At 43.2% G+C, this 19,673-nt stretch overlaps 1 protein-coding gene across 1 annotated transcript in view; it reads left to right on the top strand.

Annotated features, from left to right (window-relative positions):
• LOC122540620 (Down syndrome cell adhesion molecule-like protein 1 homolog) overlaps positions 1–19,673 on the top strand; it is a 571,589-nt gene that overhangs the window by 368,516 nt on the left and 183,400 nt on the right. The window contains exons 7-9 of the mRNA XM_043676579.1: positions 822–1,118; positions 4,704–4,976; positions 17,927–18,205. Coding sequence (XP_043532514.1) covers positions 822–1,118; positions 4,704–4,976; positions 17,927–18,205 — 849 coding nt within the window. The remainder of the gene's footprint in view (positions 1–821; positions 1,119–4,703; positions 4,977–17,926; positions 18,206–19,673) is intronic.

Below are 19,673 nucleotides of genomic sequence, written 5' to 3' on the forward strand. Positions count from 1 at the left end.
GGAACTGAGTTTCTTCAAAATTAAACTGAGTTTTTTTACTGCAGAGAACAGGCAGCTTCTGCTGGGAAGACCCAACAGTGCACTCTTCTGTGTTTTTCTCTCTCTCTCTTTCTATCTCTGTCTCTCTCTCTCTCTCTCTCTGTAACTTGTTTCTAGTTCCAGCTAACTGAGAACCAATCAGCTTTCCTGGTAAATAACCCCTTTGTAGGAACTCACAGCCACAAAAAAGCAGAGTTCACAATAGATATTAAATTCCTTCTTGTTTCTTGTGAAATTATTCAGCCATCATGGTAAATCCATATATTTAGCAACAGATTTTTTTTTCTCCTTACAGTCTTCAGTTTTTAAAGACACAAAATAAAAAGACATGGTTCTTCTAATAGCTTAAAAGTAGTCCACCATTCATGTGCCTGAGGTATGTAATGGCTAACTATAATAAATATCTGTTGGACTCTTCGATACCATGATGTCAGTGCCTAGTTTCTATGGGAGATAACATTAATATTGCCACATCAGGTAAAACACCATGTTAGGGGGAAAGCCTACACCATTTTCCCTTTGCAGGTGTTAAAATAACTTGCCCAGGAATATTCATGGTGAATATAAAGTCCCATACTGCCTGAAATCCATTTGTCACAACAAGCAGGAAAGGTTTTGTTTCAAGTTTTGAAAAAAAAATCAATGGCTGTGTTTGGACACTGAATGCCATATGAACTCACATCTGTAGCTTTTCCCAAGAGGCTGCACCTTTCCTGATGAAGGGGCAACAAAATTAACCATTCCTTTGATTTACTTTAACTCTTCATTACCTTTCCCTGCAGATGGAACACCCCGGATCATCTCGTCCTTTAGCGAGAAAGTGGTCAACCCAGGCGAGCAGTTTTTCCTCATGTGCACTGCCAAAGGTGCTCCTCCGCCGACCCTCACCTGGACGCTGGACGACGAGTTGATCATCAGAGACAGCAGCCATCGGTCTAACCAGTACACACTGACAGATGGCACTGCCGTTAGCCACATGAATGTCACCAACCCGCAGATCAAAGATGGAGGGGTTTACCGCTGCGCAGCAAGAAACCTCGTCGGCAGCGCCGAATATCAAGCGCGAATAAACGTAAGAGGTGCCTGTCTACTTTTCAATATCCGATAGGATAATTTCTGTTGTGAAGTGTGTTGTGTTAACTGGATATTTCATTCCAAGCTCATGTTTGTTTGATCTTTCCTCAAATCGCTACATTTCCTCCTTGAATCATCATGTGAATGTACTCTATCTTTGGTGATGGGATATTTTCCTCCCGTGTTCATTTCAAAGTCTCATTTCCTTCCCTACTCCAAAAGCACTGCACAATACACCTCAGTGGCACCATGATCTGAGGCAGGTATTGTCTTTGCTCTTGGGTATCATCAACCAGAAATGTGTATAGCACTTAGAATTGTCAGCAAGGGAATAGATCAAACCTTGAAGAAATGGTGACATTAGAACTGGGAGCTTGGGAGACACCATTTTGCTGAGGGTCTGTCAATCTGCTGCTGGGTATGAACTCAGAGTCCCTTTGTTCTGACAGTGAGAGTTATGCACTTTCACAATCTTCTAGTTCCGAGTGCTGGTAAGAAGGAATTAAATCTCAGTAGTTGGCACAAAAGACCCCTGTTTGATTGCTCCTTTCCTATGACTATGATCTAAAAGTCCATGTATATCTTGAAAGGCCTTCCTTAGATTAGAACCAGACAACACAGTGAAAGGCTGACCTTATATACATTCCCTGGAACATCCAAGAGTGTCCATGACCCAGAGAACCTTGCCTTTTCTGTAACCTGTACCAGACAGTTGTGAGAAAAACGGGAAACCTTTATTATGTCACTACTTGCAGTAACATAGCACCCAGAATAAATATACGTAAATTAAGCCTGGTTAAGGATGGCTGACATGAATTTTCAACATGGACTCTTCCATTCGCCTTGTGAAGTTGACATTATGACATTACATTTGACACAGCTATTGATTAAAGAAACTTTCAACCAAACTGCACAGTTACCTATCGCCTTAAAACTGAGGGTTAGTTTTCACCTACAACGAAAGATTTGACACAGTGGGTAGAAAGTGAACATCCCTGCACCCAATTCACATGCGTAACACAAGTCCAATGAGGTCTACCTTTGGTCACTAATGTTTGATAGACTAAAGATACCAGAATGACAACCAACCCAAAGTTAGGTGATGGAATATCTCATGCATCTCTTGTAGCTGCAGAAACCCAACAGTTCGACCCATTCTGTATGTAACACCTGCTTTTGGAAGCCCTGAGAAAACCCTTGTGTCAAGGAGGCTACACAGGCCTCAGACTTACTCTGGTCAGATTGACCTGCACTGGGTTCTAGCCCAGGGACTGATCACGGCTGAAAAGGTGAGATGTTGCATTTAGAATAATTCACGTCAATTTCCTCCAAGCACCACAAGCCCTTCTCCTGTAGTCACCTTTGTAGAGATTTCCACTGCTCACTGGGCTGTGAATGTTGTTGGAAGCAGCTTCACATGCCACTGCTCTGGAGTTTTTCAAATCAAATTTGACAAGCCTGTGGTTTGGATTTTAATTTTTGTTAATGTTGTGTACACTGCATGCTTGGGTTCCCCTCCACCTCCTCTATGGTTTATCGCACACAGTCATGTTTTAGCAAGCAGCACATTTAAAGAGGCAGTGTCCCATTTTGATGCCTTAAATGGAATTATAATTTAATTTCATTTGAAATTTTGATTTTTTTATTCCCCTAACTCTGGTACTGGGAAAATGTGATTACTTCAAGCATGTTCGGGGGATCATTATCTTGGATCCTTCAAGGGTAATTGCATTCCTGAGAGGTGCAAGTTAATTCCTTCATTGCAATGGACTAATTAATGCCTCCAACCTGCCAATTGCGATAAACTGACAGGCCAAATTTCCTTGCAGCTTTTGATAATTATTACAAAAACAAATGAACAAAACAACAATTGGATCTCGGAAAGCCCAAATTCTCTTTAGTTTACTTGTCGAGGTGTATCCCAGCGATCACACTTGCCCTGTTAAATCACCAACTCCCTATGGCCCAAGTGAATCCAGTCGTGTAGCACTCACTATCCTTGCATTGAGCTGCTTCGTTCTTGTGATCTGATCATCCCTCAATGTCTTCCGTTATTTGTTCACTGCTCAAGAAAAATTGCTGCTTAAAGCTCTCTGTGCAGGGCATCGGTAACTTGGACAACACTACGTTCAGCAGGAGAATCGTTGTTTCGGGCATTCCTGATGAAGGGCTTATGCCCGAAACGTCAATTCTCCTGCTCGTCGGATGCTGCTGTGCTTTTCCAGCACCGCACTCTCGACTCTGACCTCCAGCCCTCACTTTCTCCCAACACTACATTCATCATTGATGAGGACATTACATTGCCATGGTTGAGGTTCCAGTATTGGTGAAGATTTCCATCTACTTTGCCTTTCCTGTTGGGAGGATCCTCTGCACAACAGTGTTCAGGTGAAGTGTAAATAGTTTTAATCCATCTGTTCAGATATTTTCATGCACAGCTGTGGAGATGGTGGGACTTGAACCAGACCGCCTAGCTCAGAGGTAGGGACATTACCACTGTGCCAGAAGAGCTCACTCACATAGAGTGTACACTTATCCAAATAGAATTCCTACAGTGTGGAAGTAGGCTATTCAGCCCATCAAGTCCACACCGACCTCCGAAAAGCATCCCACCCAGACCCACCCCACCCTATCACCCTGTATTCCCCATGGCCGAACCACTTAACCTGCACATCTTTGGACTGTGGGAGGAAGCTGGAGACATAGGGAGAATATGCAAACTCCACACATATAGCTGCTGGAATTGAACCCGGGTCCCTGGTGTTGTGAGGCAGCAGTGCTAACCACTGAGCCCTTGTGGAGAACTTGGAAACCGGTTCTTCATGTCTTCAGCCTGCAAGAATTCACAATTCACTTTCATCTGATAACCTGTGGCTCTCAGGATCTAGCTGGACCAGGTCATCCACTGTCACAGGTACCAGCACTTGTATGTGATGGTGGGACAGGTTTTGGAACCACACTGTCCCTTCTCTGGTGGCTAGGGCAGGGTTTGGGGCTGCCGGGGTGGGGCGGGTCTATTTATGGTGTGTGCTACAGGGGTTTTAACTGAGCATGGAGGCAAACTGGCCTATCGCGTTCCCAGCTACCTTCCCCCCAACCCCATCCCCTCTCTCATTTATCTCTCAGGTCCAGCCCACAAGCCTCATTCCTGATGAAGGGCTTATGTCCGAAACGTCGATTCTCCTGCTCCTCGGATGCTGCCTGACCTGCCGTGCTTTTCCAGCACCACACTCTCCACTCGGAGCTCCAGCATCTGCACTCCTCACTTTCTCCTTTCCATGATGTTGCAATGTGTCTGACTAATGACCAGTGCTAGCCTGTGTCCTCATGAACAGAATACCTCCAAATCCCAAGCCTTGCAATCTGAAATTAACATGACTTCAGAGTCATGGGCAAGTTCAGCGGGACATTACCCCTTTGTCTACTAAAACCCTCGGAATCTAATAGTTCTTTTTACAAACGAGTGGGAGGATAGGGGATCCCATTTTAGCGATAGATTTTACAAGCAGACATCACTGAGATGGAGGCTGATGTTTGTTGTGTGAAAGAATGCTGCTGTTGGTGTTTTAATGCAGGATTCCTTTCCACAGGCTCACCCAGTATTCGCCCCATGAGGAACATCACTGCGATTGCTGGGAGAGATACTTTCATTAACTGCCGGGTGATTGGATATCCGTATTACTCAATCAAATGGTACAAGGACTCAATATTACTTCCTGACAATCACAGGCAGGCAGTGTTTGAGAATGGAACCTTGAAACTGATGGATGTGCAGAAGGGGATGGACGAGGGAGAATACGTGTGTAGTGTCCTGGTGCAGCAGCAACACTCCATCAGCCAGCGAGTGCATGTCACCGTTAAAGGTAGGACCAAGTGAAGCTCCAGTTGTCTTGTTGCATGGTCAACCTATAATGAACGCAACTGCTGTACATGAGAGAAAAACCCCTCTCACACCACTTTTCCTCTCCACCGACCTCTCCCTCCTCGCTGGCCACAAGCTTTCTGTCCCTCTGTCCTACCCCTCCCTTCCTTAATCTTGATGTGCAGATGCCGATGTTGGAGTGGGGTAGGCAAAGTCAGAAGCCTCATGACACCTGATGAAGGAGCAGCACACCGAAAGCTTATGATTTTAAATAAAGCTGTTAGACTATAACCTGATGTCATGAGATTTCTGACTTCCCTTAATCTTGCTTTCCCCACCAGCCTCCTCGCCCTCGGAACCACAGCCCACTCCCCATTCCCTACTCCCTCTTCCACGCACACTACCTGCACCTGCTATCTGTATTCCCCCCTCCTTCATTTCTCCATCAAGCCCTTCCATCTGACCTCTCCTCTTTCCACTGTCCCAATCCCTTCTCCTTGCCCTCTGCTCAACATCATTCTCCATTCCTGAGTTAATCCTTGCCCCGACTCTGTAGATCTCCTCCCTAAAATGTCCACCCATACAAAAACTCCAAAGAAAACTTAAAAATTGGCGAGTTGTTTCTGTGGAAAAAAATGGACAAATGAACATTACCCTTCTATTTCCTTTCTCTTGTTTTTGATCATCCATTTGTCATTTATAATCTCTGTCTGCTTTACTTCCTTCCTATTCTGTGTCTGTTGAGCTTTCAGGTTTTCATGTATTTACCCATCTCCTGTTGGCTGAGGTTGAGTAAACGGCAAAGAGAGGTGGAGGTCAGACACAGACTTGAGCACTTTGCAGAAAAACCAGCATCTTACAAGATTGAAGGGCAACTGAAGCAGAACAGGCAGAGTCCAGGGCACTAATAGCCTTGAGTTCTGCTGAGAAAAGGCACATTTTTGAAACTTTTCATCTTGCATTTATCAGGACAAGAATATCAATTTAAGGGAAAACCAATACTTCAACTGCATGAGTGGAGACTTCTGATTGGATGGCAAGTGAACTCTGATTGGTGAAGGTGTTGCCATGGAGAGTGATCTTTAACAGTGAGCTGCCATGGTGTGTTTAAATTTTAAACCAGGCACATTGACTGCCCTCAGTCATAGTATTGCCCTCAGAAATGAACCGAAAAATGGGTATCTTGTTGGGTTGAGACAGGTGCTGGACATGTATATGTTCTTTCTGTCTGCAATTGGACAACATTTGCTGGATAATCCTAAGTGTGCAAACAATTACATTGACAACCAACTTAGAGTTTTAAGTCACACTCACAATATTTTGCAACTGCATGTACCAGAACCTGTGTATATTCATACACAAGGCCCTGTTCTTTGCACATAGGAAGACCATGAACATGCACTTCACCCGTTTAGAGGTTATACTTTACTGGTTCATTCCTTATGGCAATGCCTTGACAAATCAAAGACAACAGTCTGGTTTAAAATTTAGCAAAACCTTTCAGTAAACTGTCAATCATCATCATCTCATACATCTTCCATCGCAACATTTTCTACATAGCAAGAGTCCACTTGCCAACCAATCAGCATTCTGCTCTCAAACATATAAATGCTATTTTTCTCCTTAAATTGATATTCTTGTGAATTTTCCTGATGACTCTAAGACAAATTGTCTTTTTGAACAGTACTCAAGTTCTATACTGCCAAACGACAATTAATAGCCGAGTTCTCAAAAAAGTGTGCATGTCCATACTGATTATATACTTACAAGCGAAGGACAGAACTATTAAGCTAATTATCTAACTAATGGAACAATTTCAAATGTTGATCTTAACCTTGGATGTCAATCACAAAATCGATATCTTAACACAAATTGATTAGCCCACCAAATATTTTTGCCCCTTTCTCCTGCCATCATCTCATGTCCAGACCCTGCCCAGATGAGACATAGTGACTACCAGGACAAATGGATAGATGTCTTCCCTTCTTATTCCTGAGCTGGTTGCTAAGAGTTGTATTTGGAGTTATTTCCTACTCATCATCTTCCCTCAAGTGTTCCCCACAAGACCATTTATTATATCCTTGATTTTCCTCACACCTCACTGACATCTTTACAACAATCAGCCATCTCAGCTGTTTATTAGAATGACCTTGTCCCTCAGGATTGTGGGATAGGATTACTTGACTGCCAAAGGTCCGACTTTTAGTCATGAATCAGGGTCCCTTGATTTTCAAGTCGAAAAGTGTGGTACTGGAAACACGCAGCAGGTCAGGCAGCATCAAGGAGCGGGAGAGTTGACATTTCAGGCATAAGCCTTTCATCAAGAATGATGCCCGAAACATTGACTGTCCTGCTCCTTGGATGCTGCCTGACCTGCTGTGCTTTTCCATCACCACACTTTTCGGCACTGATCTCCAGCATCTGCAGTCCTCACCTCCTCTCCCTTGAATCTCAAACCTATAGTGTGAGTTTATTAAAAGAGCCAGTTAATACCTAAAAGGGTTAACTGAAGTCACAAGCTCCACACAGAAGGATATAAATGACTGTTCCTGGGAGGTCCTGACCAGTTCTACCTTGATTCCAGTCTTGTTCACAAAATGTGAAAAAAGTCACCATTCCTCTCACTATAGAGAGACAGAACTCGGTGGTTGTTTTAACTTGAGTATCACCACTTCTCAGGCAAGGGGAAAGGTTGAAAGGAGAGTTTGTCAGGGAAACCTCAGCCAGTGCAGGAATTGAACCGATAATGCTACGACACAAACCAGCCATCCAGCCAATTGATCCATTTTCTCATTAGAGAATGATGACTAGTTTTGGTGTAACTTGAGGGCTATCACATTTCAGGTGAGGTTGAGAAGTTGGAACCTTCATTGTAGCCTGAGTCAGTGTAGGAATTGAACCAATGCTGTGCCATAACTCCACATTGCAAACCAGCCATAGATCCAATTAAGCTAACTGACCTTCCTGATGCATACTTACTCTTCAGCCTAGCCTATCTCACTCAGATGTAATATGAGTAGCTACTGAGTACTATGTAATAAACCTATTTTGTTTTAAGACCGAGCATCTCTTCCACTGAAGACTTTGTGTGGGCATCCGTTACTAGTTAGTAACAGGAACAGAGATGAGCTGGAATAAGAATAATTTGTGTCAGTGAATGTGCCTTAAGGCAGCTCAGATTAATCCAGACATCATTTGCCCACAACAGATATCATGAGAGCTGAGCAGGTATCCAAAAATATTCAAAGTTTAAGTAAGTGAGCCATTATGATATAACTGTAAAAGTAAAAGCCTATTACCTGGGAAATTCCTCAGTATTGTTTCCACTCCCCACAGACGGAAGTGTGGTCAAAGAATCCAACAGATTTGTGGTGAAGTGAAGTCAGCAACTCTGAAGAACTTACTGGCCATGTATCTTTATATCTTATGAGATGATGGGCCTCACTTTCTAGACATTTTGTTTAGTTGAAAGAGGGATGTACTTTATCTCAGTACATGCTGTCAGGGCTAAATGTTCAGCATTATTTACCATGTGGGGATCATTCAAAACATTTTGCTTGTGACAAGTGTTTGGATAATTGCAAACAGTAAGTTCCAATGGTCTGAATGTTTGCTTCTCACCTCTGTCTTTCCTAATGTCTTTTTATGTACTAATTAATGAGTGTAGGTAGTTTAATCATTGCAGATGATCATGTTCGTCAACTTTTGCCGACACTTTGAGAATATTACTCACATTTACGTATGTTGGAGGCAGTTGTTATAGCAGTGTTATCTAATTGTGTAAGTGGTCCTACAGAGAGAGAGAATGAAGACTGTGAGGTACTTGTGAGCATTAATTTAAGAAATACATCTGTAGGAGCTCTTGTGTAACAGTGGTAGTGTCCTACCTCTGAGTCACAAGGCCGGGGTTCAAGCCTCGCTTGCTCCAGGAGTGTGTCATAACCACTCTGAACAGTTTGATTATAAATTATCAATTAGTTCTGTGATTCAACTGTCATTGTGCAACTTGACTATGGATGTCAGCCAAGCTTAAAGGACAGGATTATAAATTAAATTGAGTCTGTGCAGCTCTGTTTGGCAGCCTCACTCCCTGTGAAATTATGGTTTGCAATGTGGTGGTCAACTCTGTGTTAAACATCAACTGATGTAGTTCAGGAACTCCACACTGACATGCCTTGTTTGCCACTGGTGAAGACAGTAAGCTGAGAAGATGCTGCATCAAAGCAGAATAACTATGATGTGCTATTAACTCCTGTCAGAATGTGTTGGACCATCCACAATCCATGTGCTCATAGAGCTTGGCACTGCACAGCAGAAACGCCAGTGTAATTGGCTAGAAGGAATCAGTTGGTGTTTTATTATTTAAAAAAAAGTCTGATTGTGAGAAATACTTGTGCCTTTGAGAAATACTCTGAATAAAAGCTGAGCTCAGACAGATTCAGCAGACCACACATACTCCTCCACACGATAATCAGCTGAGCACTGGTGGCTGTTGGAGATTACAGTCAACTCCGATACAGCGTTTGGCAACTCGCTGAAGTGTGCGGAGTGGCCTGCCAGATATCTGTCAATCTTTGACTAGAGTGACGCTTTCTCTTGAGAAAATTGCAACAGCAGTCTCTGCGATAGACACTTCCAAGGTTCAGTAGTGCCACCGTCACTGTGTGCCAATCATTCCTTCATTCACTGGCATATGCAGGACTTGAATTTGATTTTTTCCAGAGGTAAGAACTCTCCCCTCTGGGTTTTGATGCTCCATAGTATCAGTTAGCGGTTTTGCGCAAGACTTTAAACTGTACACCTTTTCAATTTGATTATAAATATTTGCCAGTGCGTTTCTAGATCGATGTCCAGAGGAATAGTCACTGGACTCAAAATGTCAACTCTGTTTTGCTCTCCACAGATGCTGCCAGATCTGCTGAGTTTCTCCAGCCTTCTCTGTGTTTGCTTCAGACTTCCAGCATCTGCAGTTTCTAAGATACAGAGGAATGTTAATATGCGGAGAGGGTAACGATATAAAGATGGACTTCTCTTCTCTTCAGTTCTCTGCCCAAAGAGGCTTGATGGGCCCAGTCCACTGTGACCATGGGTTGGTCAAGCAGGCAGCTCTGACACCCAGTCCAGCCATAATTGGGATCAAACCCCATAACACGGCACCCAGTCTGATCTCCATTGGCAGTCCAGCCAACTGGCACCCTCCACTCCCCAAACCCTTGCCTGCCAATACCACCATGACCTGAGAATCTGAGTTGCTGTGTCAAAGTGCGTTTTTGCATGTTGTAGTCTGGATGCTGTGAGAGGGTTCAATTTCTTTCCAACAAATGTTAGATTGTGAATCTCTCCTGCCCTTACCTAGCCTGCCTGCCTGCCAGCCTGCCATTGGCATGTGCTGGTAGGATTTACAAGTTGATCCCAGTGATCTCAAATGCCACAGTGATTCAACTGAAGCCCAGCAGGCTGTGATAGCAGAACAACTGGCCTCAGCATTCCTGGGTGAATCAGCAACAATAAGGAGCAAGTTTCCCCAACCTCATTTGCCACAACTCTGTCCCTGCTGAAAGATTAGCTGTCAAATAATTACTGCCCATTCTCCCACATGAAGAGTGGTCACTTGGGATAGCAGCTGAAGGTGGTTCAGTCTAACCTGTGAAAATGAAGGATTGAGATTTATAGGCATGATACTTGGTTCAACGTCGAGTGTTTTTGGGACTCTATTCTCCAAAGAGGGATGAAGGCAGGGTCTTTGAATATTTTTAATGCAGAGGCAGATAGTGTCTTCACTTCCAAGGGAATCCATATAATCTGGGCTAGGATGGGAGTGGTTTGGTTAGGCAGGAATGTGGTACTCAGGTGGCAATCAGATCTATAATGGTCTTATCGGATAGCAGGGCAGACTCAAGGGGCCAAATGGCCTGTTCCTGCTCCTAATCCATATGTTGGAATATCTAGTGCCAGGAACCATTCATTATTCTTGAAAGTCATTATTATGGCTCAGCCAAACTTTTCATTGTGTTTAAGAGTAAATTGCTGACTGGGTGACATTAAAGTAATTTAAAAACTGTCATGAACCTTAGACAGAGCCTTTTGTATATGACCAGTTCACCTAGTATCTACCCTTACCCCACACACTGTCACAGTTCTTTCAGTGAGCTGGAATCTTGTGGGTTTAGATAATAGGGAAATTATAAAATAATGGATTATAAATAAACATTTCTGCCACTGAGAATGTTGCAGTTGAAACATTTAACACGTCAACCAACATTTTAGTTATTAAAAAACTAAAAACTTCAGTTTATTTGATGTTGAAGTAAGAGCCCATTATTATGTGATGAAAAAAAATTAAGCTAGGAGCAAAAATGGGTGAATGACCTTATGAAATTCTCCTCCTTGACAGATGTTTTTGGTTAAAATGAGGGAGTGAGATGCATCTTTTCACTGTAGAGGTGGTGGAAGTTTGAAAATCCCACACCGCCTCCTTAAAGGCTGTGGGTGCTGAGACAATTGAAGGTTTTGTAGCTGAGATCAATGGATTCTTTTTTATTGTTCGGCAACGAAGTGACGGCCTAGTGGTATTATCACTGGACGATTAATCCGTAGATCCAAGTAATGTTCGAGGGATCAGGGTTTGACTCGCACCATAACAGATTGTGGAATTTGAGTTCGATATAGTTACAGTCATAGAGATGTACAGCACGGAAACAGATCCATGCAGACCAGATATCCCAACCCAATCTAGTCCCACCTGCCAGCACCCGGCCCATATCCCTCCAAACCCTTCTATTCATACACTCATCCAAATGCCTTTTAAACGTTGCAATTGTACCAGCCTCCACCACTTCCTCTGGCAGCTCATTCCATAGGAACTAATGATGGCCATGAATCCATTGCCAGGAAAAGCATGTTCAGTTCACGAATGCACTATAGGTGAAGGAAACTGCTGTCCTCATCTGGTCTTATCTGCATGTAACTCCAGAGCTATTCTCTTGCTACTCTCTGGGCTATAAATGCTAGTCTAGCCAGTGATGCCCTCATCCTATGAATGCATTTAAAAACTGCCAAGAGGCGTGGACTAAAATTGGGCAAATGGAATTGAGGTATAGATCAAGCAATATTGAATGGTAGTACAAGTTTGAGGGGCTGAATGGCCTACTCCTGTTCAGATGTGTCAAAATTCAAGAACTGAGTGCCTTAAGGGACTTGAGCTTTCCAATCCCTGTGCACATTGTGGTTGTGGCTTCTTTGCTTTCCTGCAGTTGTTTTCATTTAATCAATACTTGATTTTTCCACTGTGATACTAAGGTGTCGAACAGAAACCTTTCCACCTTTGAGTATGTTCCTGCCAGCCACTATGATCAGTGCTCCCGTATCACCCAACTGAGAGTATGTCTGAAACAAACAATTAAAGTAAAGTAGGATCACAGGACTCGAAATATTAACTCTGCTTTCTCTCCAAAGATGCTGCCAGAGTTCCTTCAGAAATTGTTTTTATTTCAGATCTACAGCATCCGAGTAATTGCTTTATTAAAATAAAGCATTTTTTTGTGTTCCAAATATTGAAGCGGGGTTAAAGTCACAGCGTGGAAACCTGTTATAGATAAAGCAATGCAACATTGAACAAGACCACCCACACAAAGTAATATAATCATTTGTTTCCAAGACAGTGTGTGAACAATCTTTCTTCCCAGGAGAAATCCCACAGTGGAGCAAGCTACCGAAAGAAATAGACACAGTCTCATTGCTCAAAATCTTTGAGATCCTTTTGATTAATGAAATTTAGGTTTTTCATTATCGGAAGAACCATTTCAACAGTCTTTCCTCAAAAAATGGTCCTGAACTTCCAATTGCCTGCCACTACAACATGCCACCCTGTCTCCTGACCAACATCTCTGTCTCAGGCTTGCTACAGTGCTCCATTGAAGCTCAGTGCAAGCTGGAAGAACAGTGCCTCGTTTTCTGCTTGGGGCCCTGCAGTCTTTTTAGACTCAATATCAAGTTCAACAACTTTAGGGCTTGAGCTCTCCCATGTCCTCAACCCCAACCCCCACACACCAGACATTATTAGCACATAGTCTGCTATTACACACAACCCATTGTTAGCTACCAACAGCCCCCGTTAGTAGCTATTCTAGCCAAATCAATATCTGTTCCTTTGTCTGTCCAAATAAAAACTGAAAGAACTGCGGACACTATAATTCAGAAGCAAAAATAGAAATTGCTGGAAAAGCTCTGCAGGTCTGGCAGCATGAATGGAGAGAAATCGGAGTTAATGTCTTGGGTCGAGTGACCCTTCCTCAGAACTGTTCTTCTCTCTGTTTGGGCTCTATCCCCACCTACTGTTTACTCTTTATCCCCTCTCCTACCCTACCTTCTGCATAAAAAGTCAACCTTTTCCTGGCCACCATCAGTTCTGAGGGAGAGTCACAGGACCTGAAACCTTAACTCTAATTTCTCTTCACAGATTGCTGAGCCTTTCTAGCAATTTCTGTTTTTGCTTCAGCAGTTCATGCCTGGTTTCGCTAGCTTAGAAATAAAAACAGAAAGTGTTGAAAAGCCTCAGCAGGTTTGGCAGCATCTGTGCAGAGAGAAACAGAATTAACTTTTCGAATCCAATGACATTTTCAGAACAGAAAGGGGCTGTGCTATGCAACAAGTCCTGAGGGTGCCTAGAGCAAAAGACAGATGGAGTGATCGTGGTAGAGAAGGAGAGATAGAGATGTAAAATAGTTAAAGTAGTCTGCTTTTCCTCTGTTTTTCAAGAATTCAGTTTTCCTTCTCTCATCTCTTTCTGTTTGTATATCTCTTCCTCAGTTTATTTCCTTGTCTCTCGTTTCACTTCCCCAATCCTTAAGTTTCTTCATTTAAGGAAATATAATGTTGGTCCTATCAGTCTCTGAGGTGACCCACTGCCCTTATTGTTGCCACTTCTCATTCACTGTTCCCAATGACCTGCAGACGGTTTGGGGTCAGAGGGTTAGAGAAAGAGCCTACCAAATGAACCACATTGCGAGATGAAAACAAAAAACTGCTGGAAACGCTTCGTCTCTCTGATAGTGTCTTGGGAAGACCGAAGTAGAATTAACAATTCTGGGGGCTGTGACCTTTCATCAGAACTGAGAAAAGTTAGAAATGTGATAAGTTTTTTTGCAAGCGACAGGAGGTTAGAAGGAAAGGAAAACAATAGTGGAGGTCTACCTCACAATGGAGGGCAGAGCAGATTAAATGGCACAAGATTTAATTGTGTAAATCCAACGAAGGAGATAAATAAATAATGTCCAGATGAAATGTGAATAACAGGATAGTGGCTGCCTGAATGGAAAGTAAATGGATTGCGAAAGAAGCAAGTGAAAATAAATGAACAAGTTGAAAAAAAAAGACATAGAAACAATCTGGGGCCAAGAGGAGATAATCTAAAATTGTTACACTCAGCGTTGAGTCCAGAGAGCTGTATTGTGCCCTGTTGAAAGATGATGGGCTATTCCTCACACTTAGATCAAGCTTCACTGGAACACAATGAGATGTGCCACTCTTCCCAAATCTGGATCAGCCAAGGTATCATTGGGTACCTTCATTTTTAAGGACAATGGTAAACTGAGTGACTTTAAAGTTGGTGAAATTAAATCAAATGGCTTAAATTCCCCAAGTTTTTTTTTAGAGGAAATCCTTGTGTCTTTTTTAAACAAATGCAGCAAGTCAGCCAAAGAGAAGGGAGAGAAATTGCTGGGAGCAACACAGTTTGATGGTAACATAAAATGTAGGTATTTCTGACATGCAAAAACAAGGTTTTCAGACTGTCAACAGCATATTAAACATGGGACTGGCACTGGCCACATCTCTCCCCATGTTGTTGCAGTATTTTTTAAAATAGTTTGCGAGCTGCTTTTTTCAAAAAAGGCCCCAAATTTTAAAGCGCTCAAGGAGACATCTAAAATGCATCTCACACACATTAATTATTCAGGACTGTGCAGAGAGCTGTGTGTTCAGAGTTTCCTAGCCTTGCCGTGATTAAATTCTGATTATGCTTCATGAGAGTGTGGCTTGTGTCCTTGAGGATTTGGCTGTGCAGATGTGGATCTGTAATACTTTAATTCGTCGGAAAGACACGGATTCCCTATGAGAGCTTCAGACTTTAAAACTGAAAAAATAACTGTGTTTATCATCCACTCAGCATACCTGGATCTTCAGACCCAGCAAAACTTTTGATTTGCTGTATCCTTCAACTTGATAAGTTTAGTTGTCATAAGCAGAGCTGCTTGATGGTTAAAAGGACTGACTCCTTTAAACACAGGCTCTCTCACACATACACAAACACGTATTCACACATACATAAAACACACACAAAAACAAACAAACACACACAAACACATATACACATAAAGACACACAGGCACACACAAAAGCACACACACACAGACATACATACTAATTGTAGGTGCTTTTGTTGGTTGGGAGAGGGTCTGGTTGTTGTGCTTTAATGAGGGGGGAGGTTATGCCTGTCAGAGATGTCCTCACTGCTGGGCAATAAACACAAACACACAGATGCACATATACACAGACACACACAAAGACACATACGCATTCACACACAAATACACACACATGTTTAGGCGTATGTTTTAATGTAAGACTGAGATTTTCAAAATCAGGATTCTCAAAATTCTGACTGGAATTTAGGGGTCTGTAAAGATCCCAAATTTCACTGTACCTATGGTCTGATCTCCATCTTAGCAGTGTGTCTAGTTAGTTTTAATCAATCTGTTCAAACATGTTAAGGCACTTGTCCGGAGCAGGTGGGATCTGAACCCAGGACTCCTGGTTACGGGAGCCACACTGGTGCACCTATAGTGCCAGTCAAGGCTAAAGTTGATGGAGCATGCACTCCCCATCCTGGTGGCACCATAAAGGTAAAAGGGGCTTTTGTTGAAAAACTGTTGAAAAGAGTCAGGGATAAACAAGATGAAGATCTGTCTGGGTTAAAGGGCAATGTCACTGCCTGGCTGATGGTGATACAACAACATCATTAGCAACATCGAGGAGCTTGTGACAGGTTGGGGCTGAACACAAGGCTAGGGCAAATCATTAACATTTATCAATCATAAATGAAAGACAGGAGCTAAAGTGGAGCAGAGTTTCACCAGGGGCTATCTTCCATCAGGTCTCACTTCTGTGTGAGCTGATGTCATATTGACTAGCTCCTTACACACAGTAACTCTTGTTGGAACCTTGATACAGTTAACCCTTTATTTTACATGAGGAAGCTATCATAGTCAAGTGGATCACATGGAAATAGATAGATGGAAGGGTCTTAAGGCTGATGATGGGTAGGGGAATAGAAAGGGTTTAGAGGGATATGGGCCAAGTGCTGTCAAATGGAGCTGGATTAATTTAGGATGAGTTGGATGGAAGGGTCTGTTTTCGTGCTGTGCACCTCTATGACTGTATGGTGCTAGACACGAGTGAATTATAGCAGAAATCCATTACCTGAGCTGCTGTCTTCTAAACCCACTTTTACTTCTTCCTGTATACAGTATAGCTAATTCTTCTGAAATAATAAAATTAGTGGTTTTACTGTACAGAGGGACCTCAATTATCCGAACGAGATGGACGGGCAGTGTTTCATTCAGATAATTGATTATTTGGATAGCTGATTCAATGCCACTCCTCTGGGACTCTGAAGTTTCCTTTTTCCTTGCTCTGCCTGCCTTATTCCCTCTCTCTGCCTCAGGGTTTGTTTCTGAACAGACATACACTTGTGTGTAAGGGACCTGCAGCATTGCTGAAGCCTCACCCCTGTCACCCCTGCAATCAGTTCAATGGGATTGACACAGGAAGCACTTGCTAAGTCCGCTCCCGTTCAGGAGACTAGGCAGTAGCACACCGTGTGTGAACCCAACTCCCCCCGTCAGCTCCCCCACCTCAGATCCCATCGTTCGCCCTCACGTCTGCCCCTACTATTGGAACAGGGGGTCCCTAATTTATTAATAGCTGACTTGAGAACAATTATACTGAGGCACATTGGAGAGGTTTGGAGGGAGATGGACCAAACGCAGGCAAATTGGACTAGATAAACTGTGAAAACTGGGCGGCATGGACTACTTGGGCCGAAAGGTCTGTTTCCTTGCTGTAAACCTCTATGACTTTATGATACCATGCAGAGGTGTAATTTTAAAGACTCAACACATCAATGTTTCCTGTACTCACGAACAGCTTCTTTACATTGTCCTGCACTGTATTCCAAATTGTGTACTAATTGACTTGTGAATAGAAGCTGGTCACAATTGAGGACACACCTGTACATCCTCCCAAGTGTGCTATCTTCCTCACCAATGGGAAAAGCATCCAGCTCTTTGGATTTGCCTTGGCTGTTTGTAAAGTCATTTCCTTCCCAACGTTTTAGAGGGGTATAGACTAAGTGCTGGCAAATGGGGCTAGATTAATTTATAAAGTTGGACAGGAGGTTTGTTTCCTGCTATAGATCTCTATCCCTCCATAGCTCCCCATTTCATAGGTTTTATGTTGAATAAAACAAAGAAGAAAACCCTCTGTTGTTTCAGGCTTCTCTGCGGCATCCTGAAGGTTAAAGTTCAATTCCTGGAGACTCCAGGATGATTCAGAGAGTTGGCCATCTTTACCCAGAATAAATAACACCAGAAATGGATTATATTTGTGTTTATTTTTGAGGGAAATCACTATGGGACAATCCCTTTATACATTTTGACTTTAGTGTGCCTTTGTGTTTATTTTCATGGTCCTCATGAAGTCAATAGTTTAGGCTTCTGCAAGGTCATGAATTGAAATCTCATTGGGTACTCATCCCAGTTGTTGTTCCCTTCATGAAGAAACAGTTGTGCTACAATTAATGAATGCAGAGGGCCTGAGGGCAGGATTGGAGACAAATGGCCCTGTTGAATCGACCAGACAACTCATTACACTCCTTTCTGTCTTTCTTTCCAGTTCCTCCCCTAATCCAGCCCTTTGAGTTTCCACCAGCATCGATAGGACAACTGCTCTACATCCCCTGCGTGGTGTCCTCAGGTGATATGCCCATCCGCATCACATGGAGAAAGGACGGTCAGGTGATTCTCTCTGGGTCAGGGGTCACCATCGAAACCAAAGAATTCATGAGCTCCCTGCAGATCTCCAGCATCTCTCTGAAACACAATGGCAACTACACTTGCATTGCCAGCAATGACGCTGCGACGGTGATGAGAGAGCGACAACTTATTGTACGAGGTGAGGTACATCGAAGTCACTTATTGAGTGTCTCTGTATTTTCGTTCCGGTGCCCATTCAATCGAGTGCTTATGGTGACTTTCCTGTGAGCATTTGGAGGTACACAGTTGGGATCAGGATCTGTCTATTCCATTTTAACCAAAAAAATTGGGAGATGGCTTTTCAGTTTTCCATTCAAAAGAGCCACAAAGACAGTGTACAATAAATTGGTGTTTGAAAGATCTTATTATGTGTAAATTGGTGTCTTGTTTGTTGACACTCTGAAGTCCCAGTGTGCTGGCCACAGTGTGGAAATCCCTACAGTGTGGAAATAGGCCATTTGAGCCACCAACCCTCTGAAGAGTGTCCCACCCAGTCCCACAACCCTGCATTTCCCTTGGTTAATCCACCTAGCCAGCACATATTTGGACTGGGGGAAGGAAACCAGAGTACCTGGAGGTAACCAATGCAGACACAAGGAGGATGTGCAAACTCCACGCAGATGGTCCCCCGAGGCTGAAATTGAACGTGGGACCCTGGCACTGTGAGGCAGCTGTGCTAACCACTGAGCCTCCGTGCCACCCCTCTGAGCTTCCGGCAGGCAAACGCCTTGCTTCCAGGACTCTCCAAAAGTCTCCAACCTTAGAACTGACCGTTCAATCACTTGCCCCCTTTCCCCAACTCTTCTATGACTTGACTGACTGACCAATTACTCCCTCAACCCACCATACATCCCTCCCAGCCACAATAACTGTTATTGCCCAACCAAACACTGACGGTTATATAAGGTAAAGGTTTGCAAAAGGTGAATTAGCTTGTACACAATCTGATGATGCCACGTAGCCCTGGGTGGAGGACTAGTGAGGACTCGAGATCCCAGTGGGGTCAGTTGTATTACCCCTGGTGACTGATCTCTATAATTGTGCCTAACTATCCGGTGTAACTTGTAACTATTGTTATTATGCAATAAACTCCAACTTGTTATTAAGATAAGTGCCTTTACTTCTCAAGGCTCAGATGTGGTTAATCCAGTACCACTTAACTGAACTGATGAGGAACGGCTGAGGATACTGGGATTGTATTCGTTGGAGTTTAGAAGATTAAGGGGAGACTTAATAGAGACGTACAAAATAATACATGGCTTGGAAAAGGTGGATGCTAGGAAATTGTTTCAGTTAAACGAGGAGACTAGGACCCGTGGACACAGCCTTAGAATTAGAGGGGGTCATTTCAGAACAGAAATGCGGAGGCATTTCTTCAGCCAGAGAGTGGTGGGCCTGTGGAATTCATTGCCACGGAGTGCAGTGGAAGCCGGGACGCTAAATGTCTTCAAGGCCGAGATTGATAGATTCTTGTTGTCTCGAGGAATTAAGGGCTACGGGGAGAACGCAGGTAAGTGGAGCTGAAATGCGCATCAGCCATGATTGAATGGCGGAGTGGACTTGATGGGCCGAATGGCCTTACTTCCACTCCTATGTCTTATGGTCTT

This window comes from Chiloscyllium plagiosum, chromosome 35 (genome assembly GCF_004010195.1).
Source record: "Chiloscyllium plagiosum isolate BGI_BamShark_2017 chromosome 35, ASM401019v2, whole genome shotgun sequence".
Lineage (NCBI taxonomy): Eukaryota > Metazoa > Chordata > Chondrichthyes > Orectolobiformes > Hemiscylliidae > Chiloscyllium > Chiloscyllium plagiosum.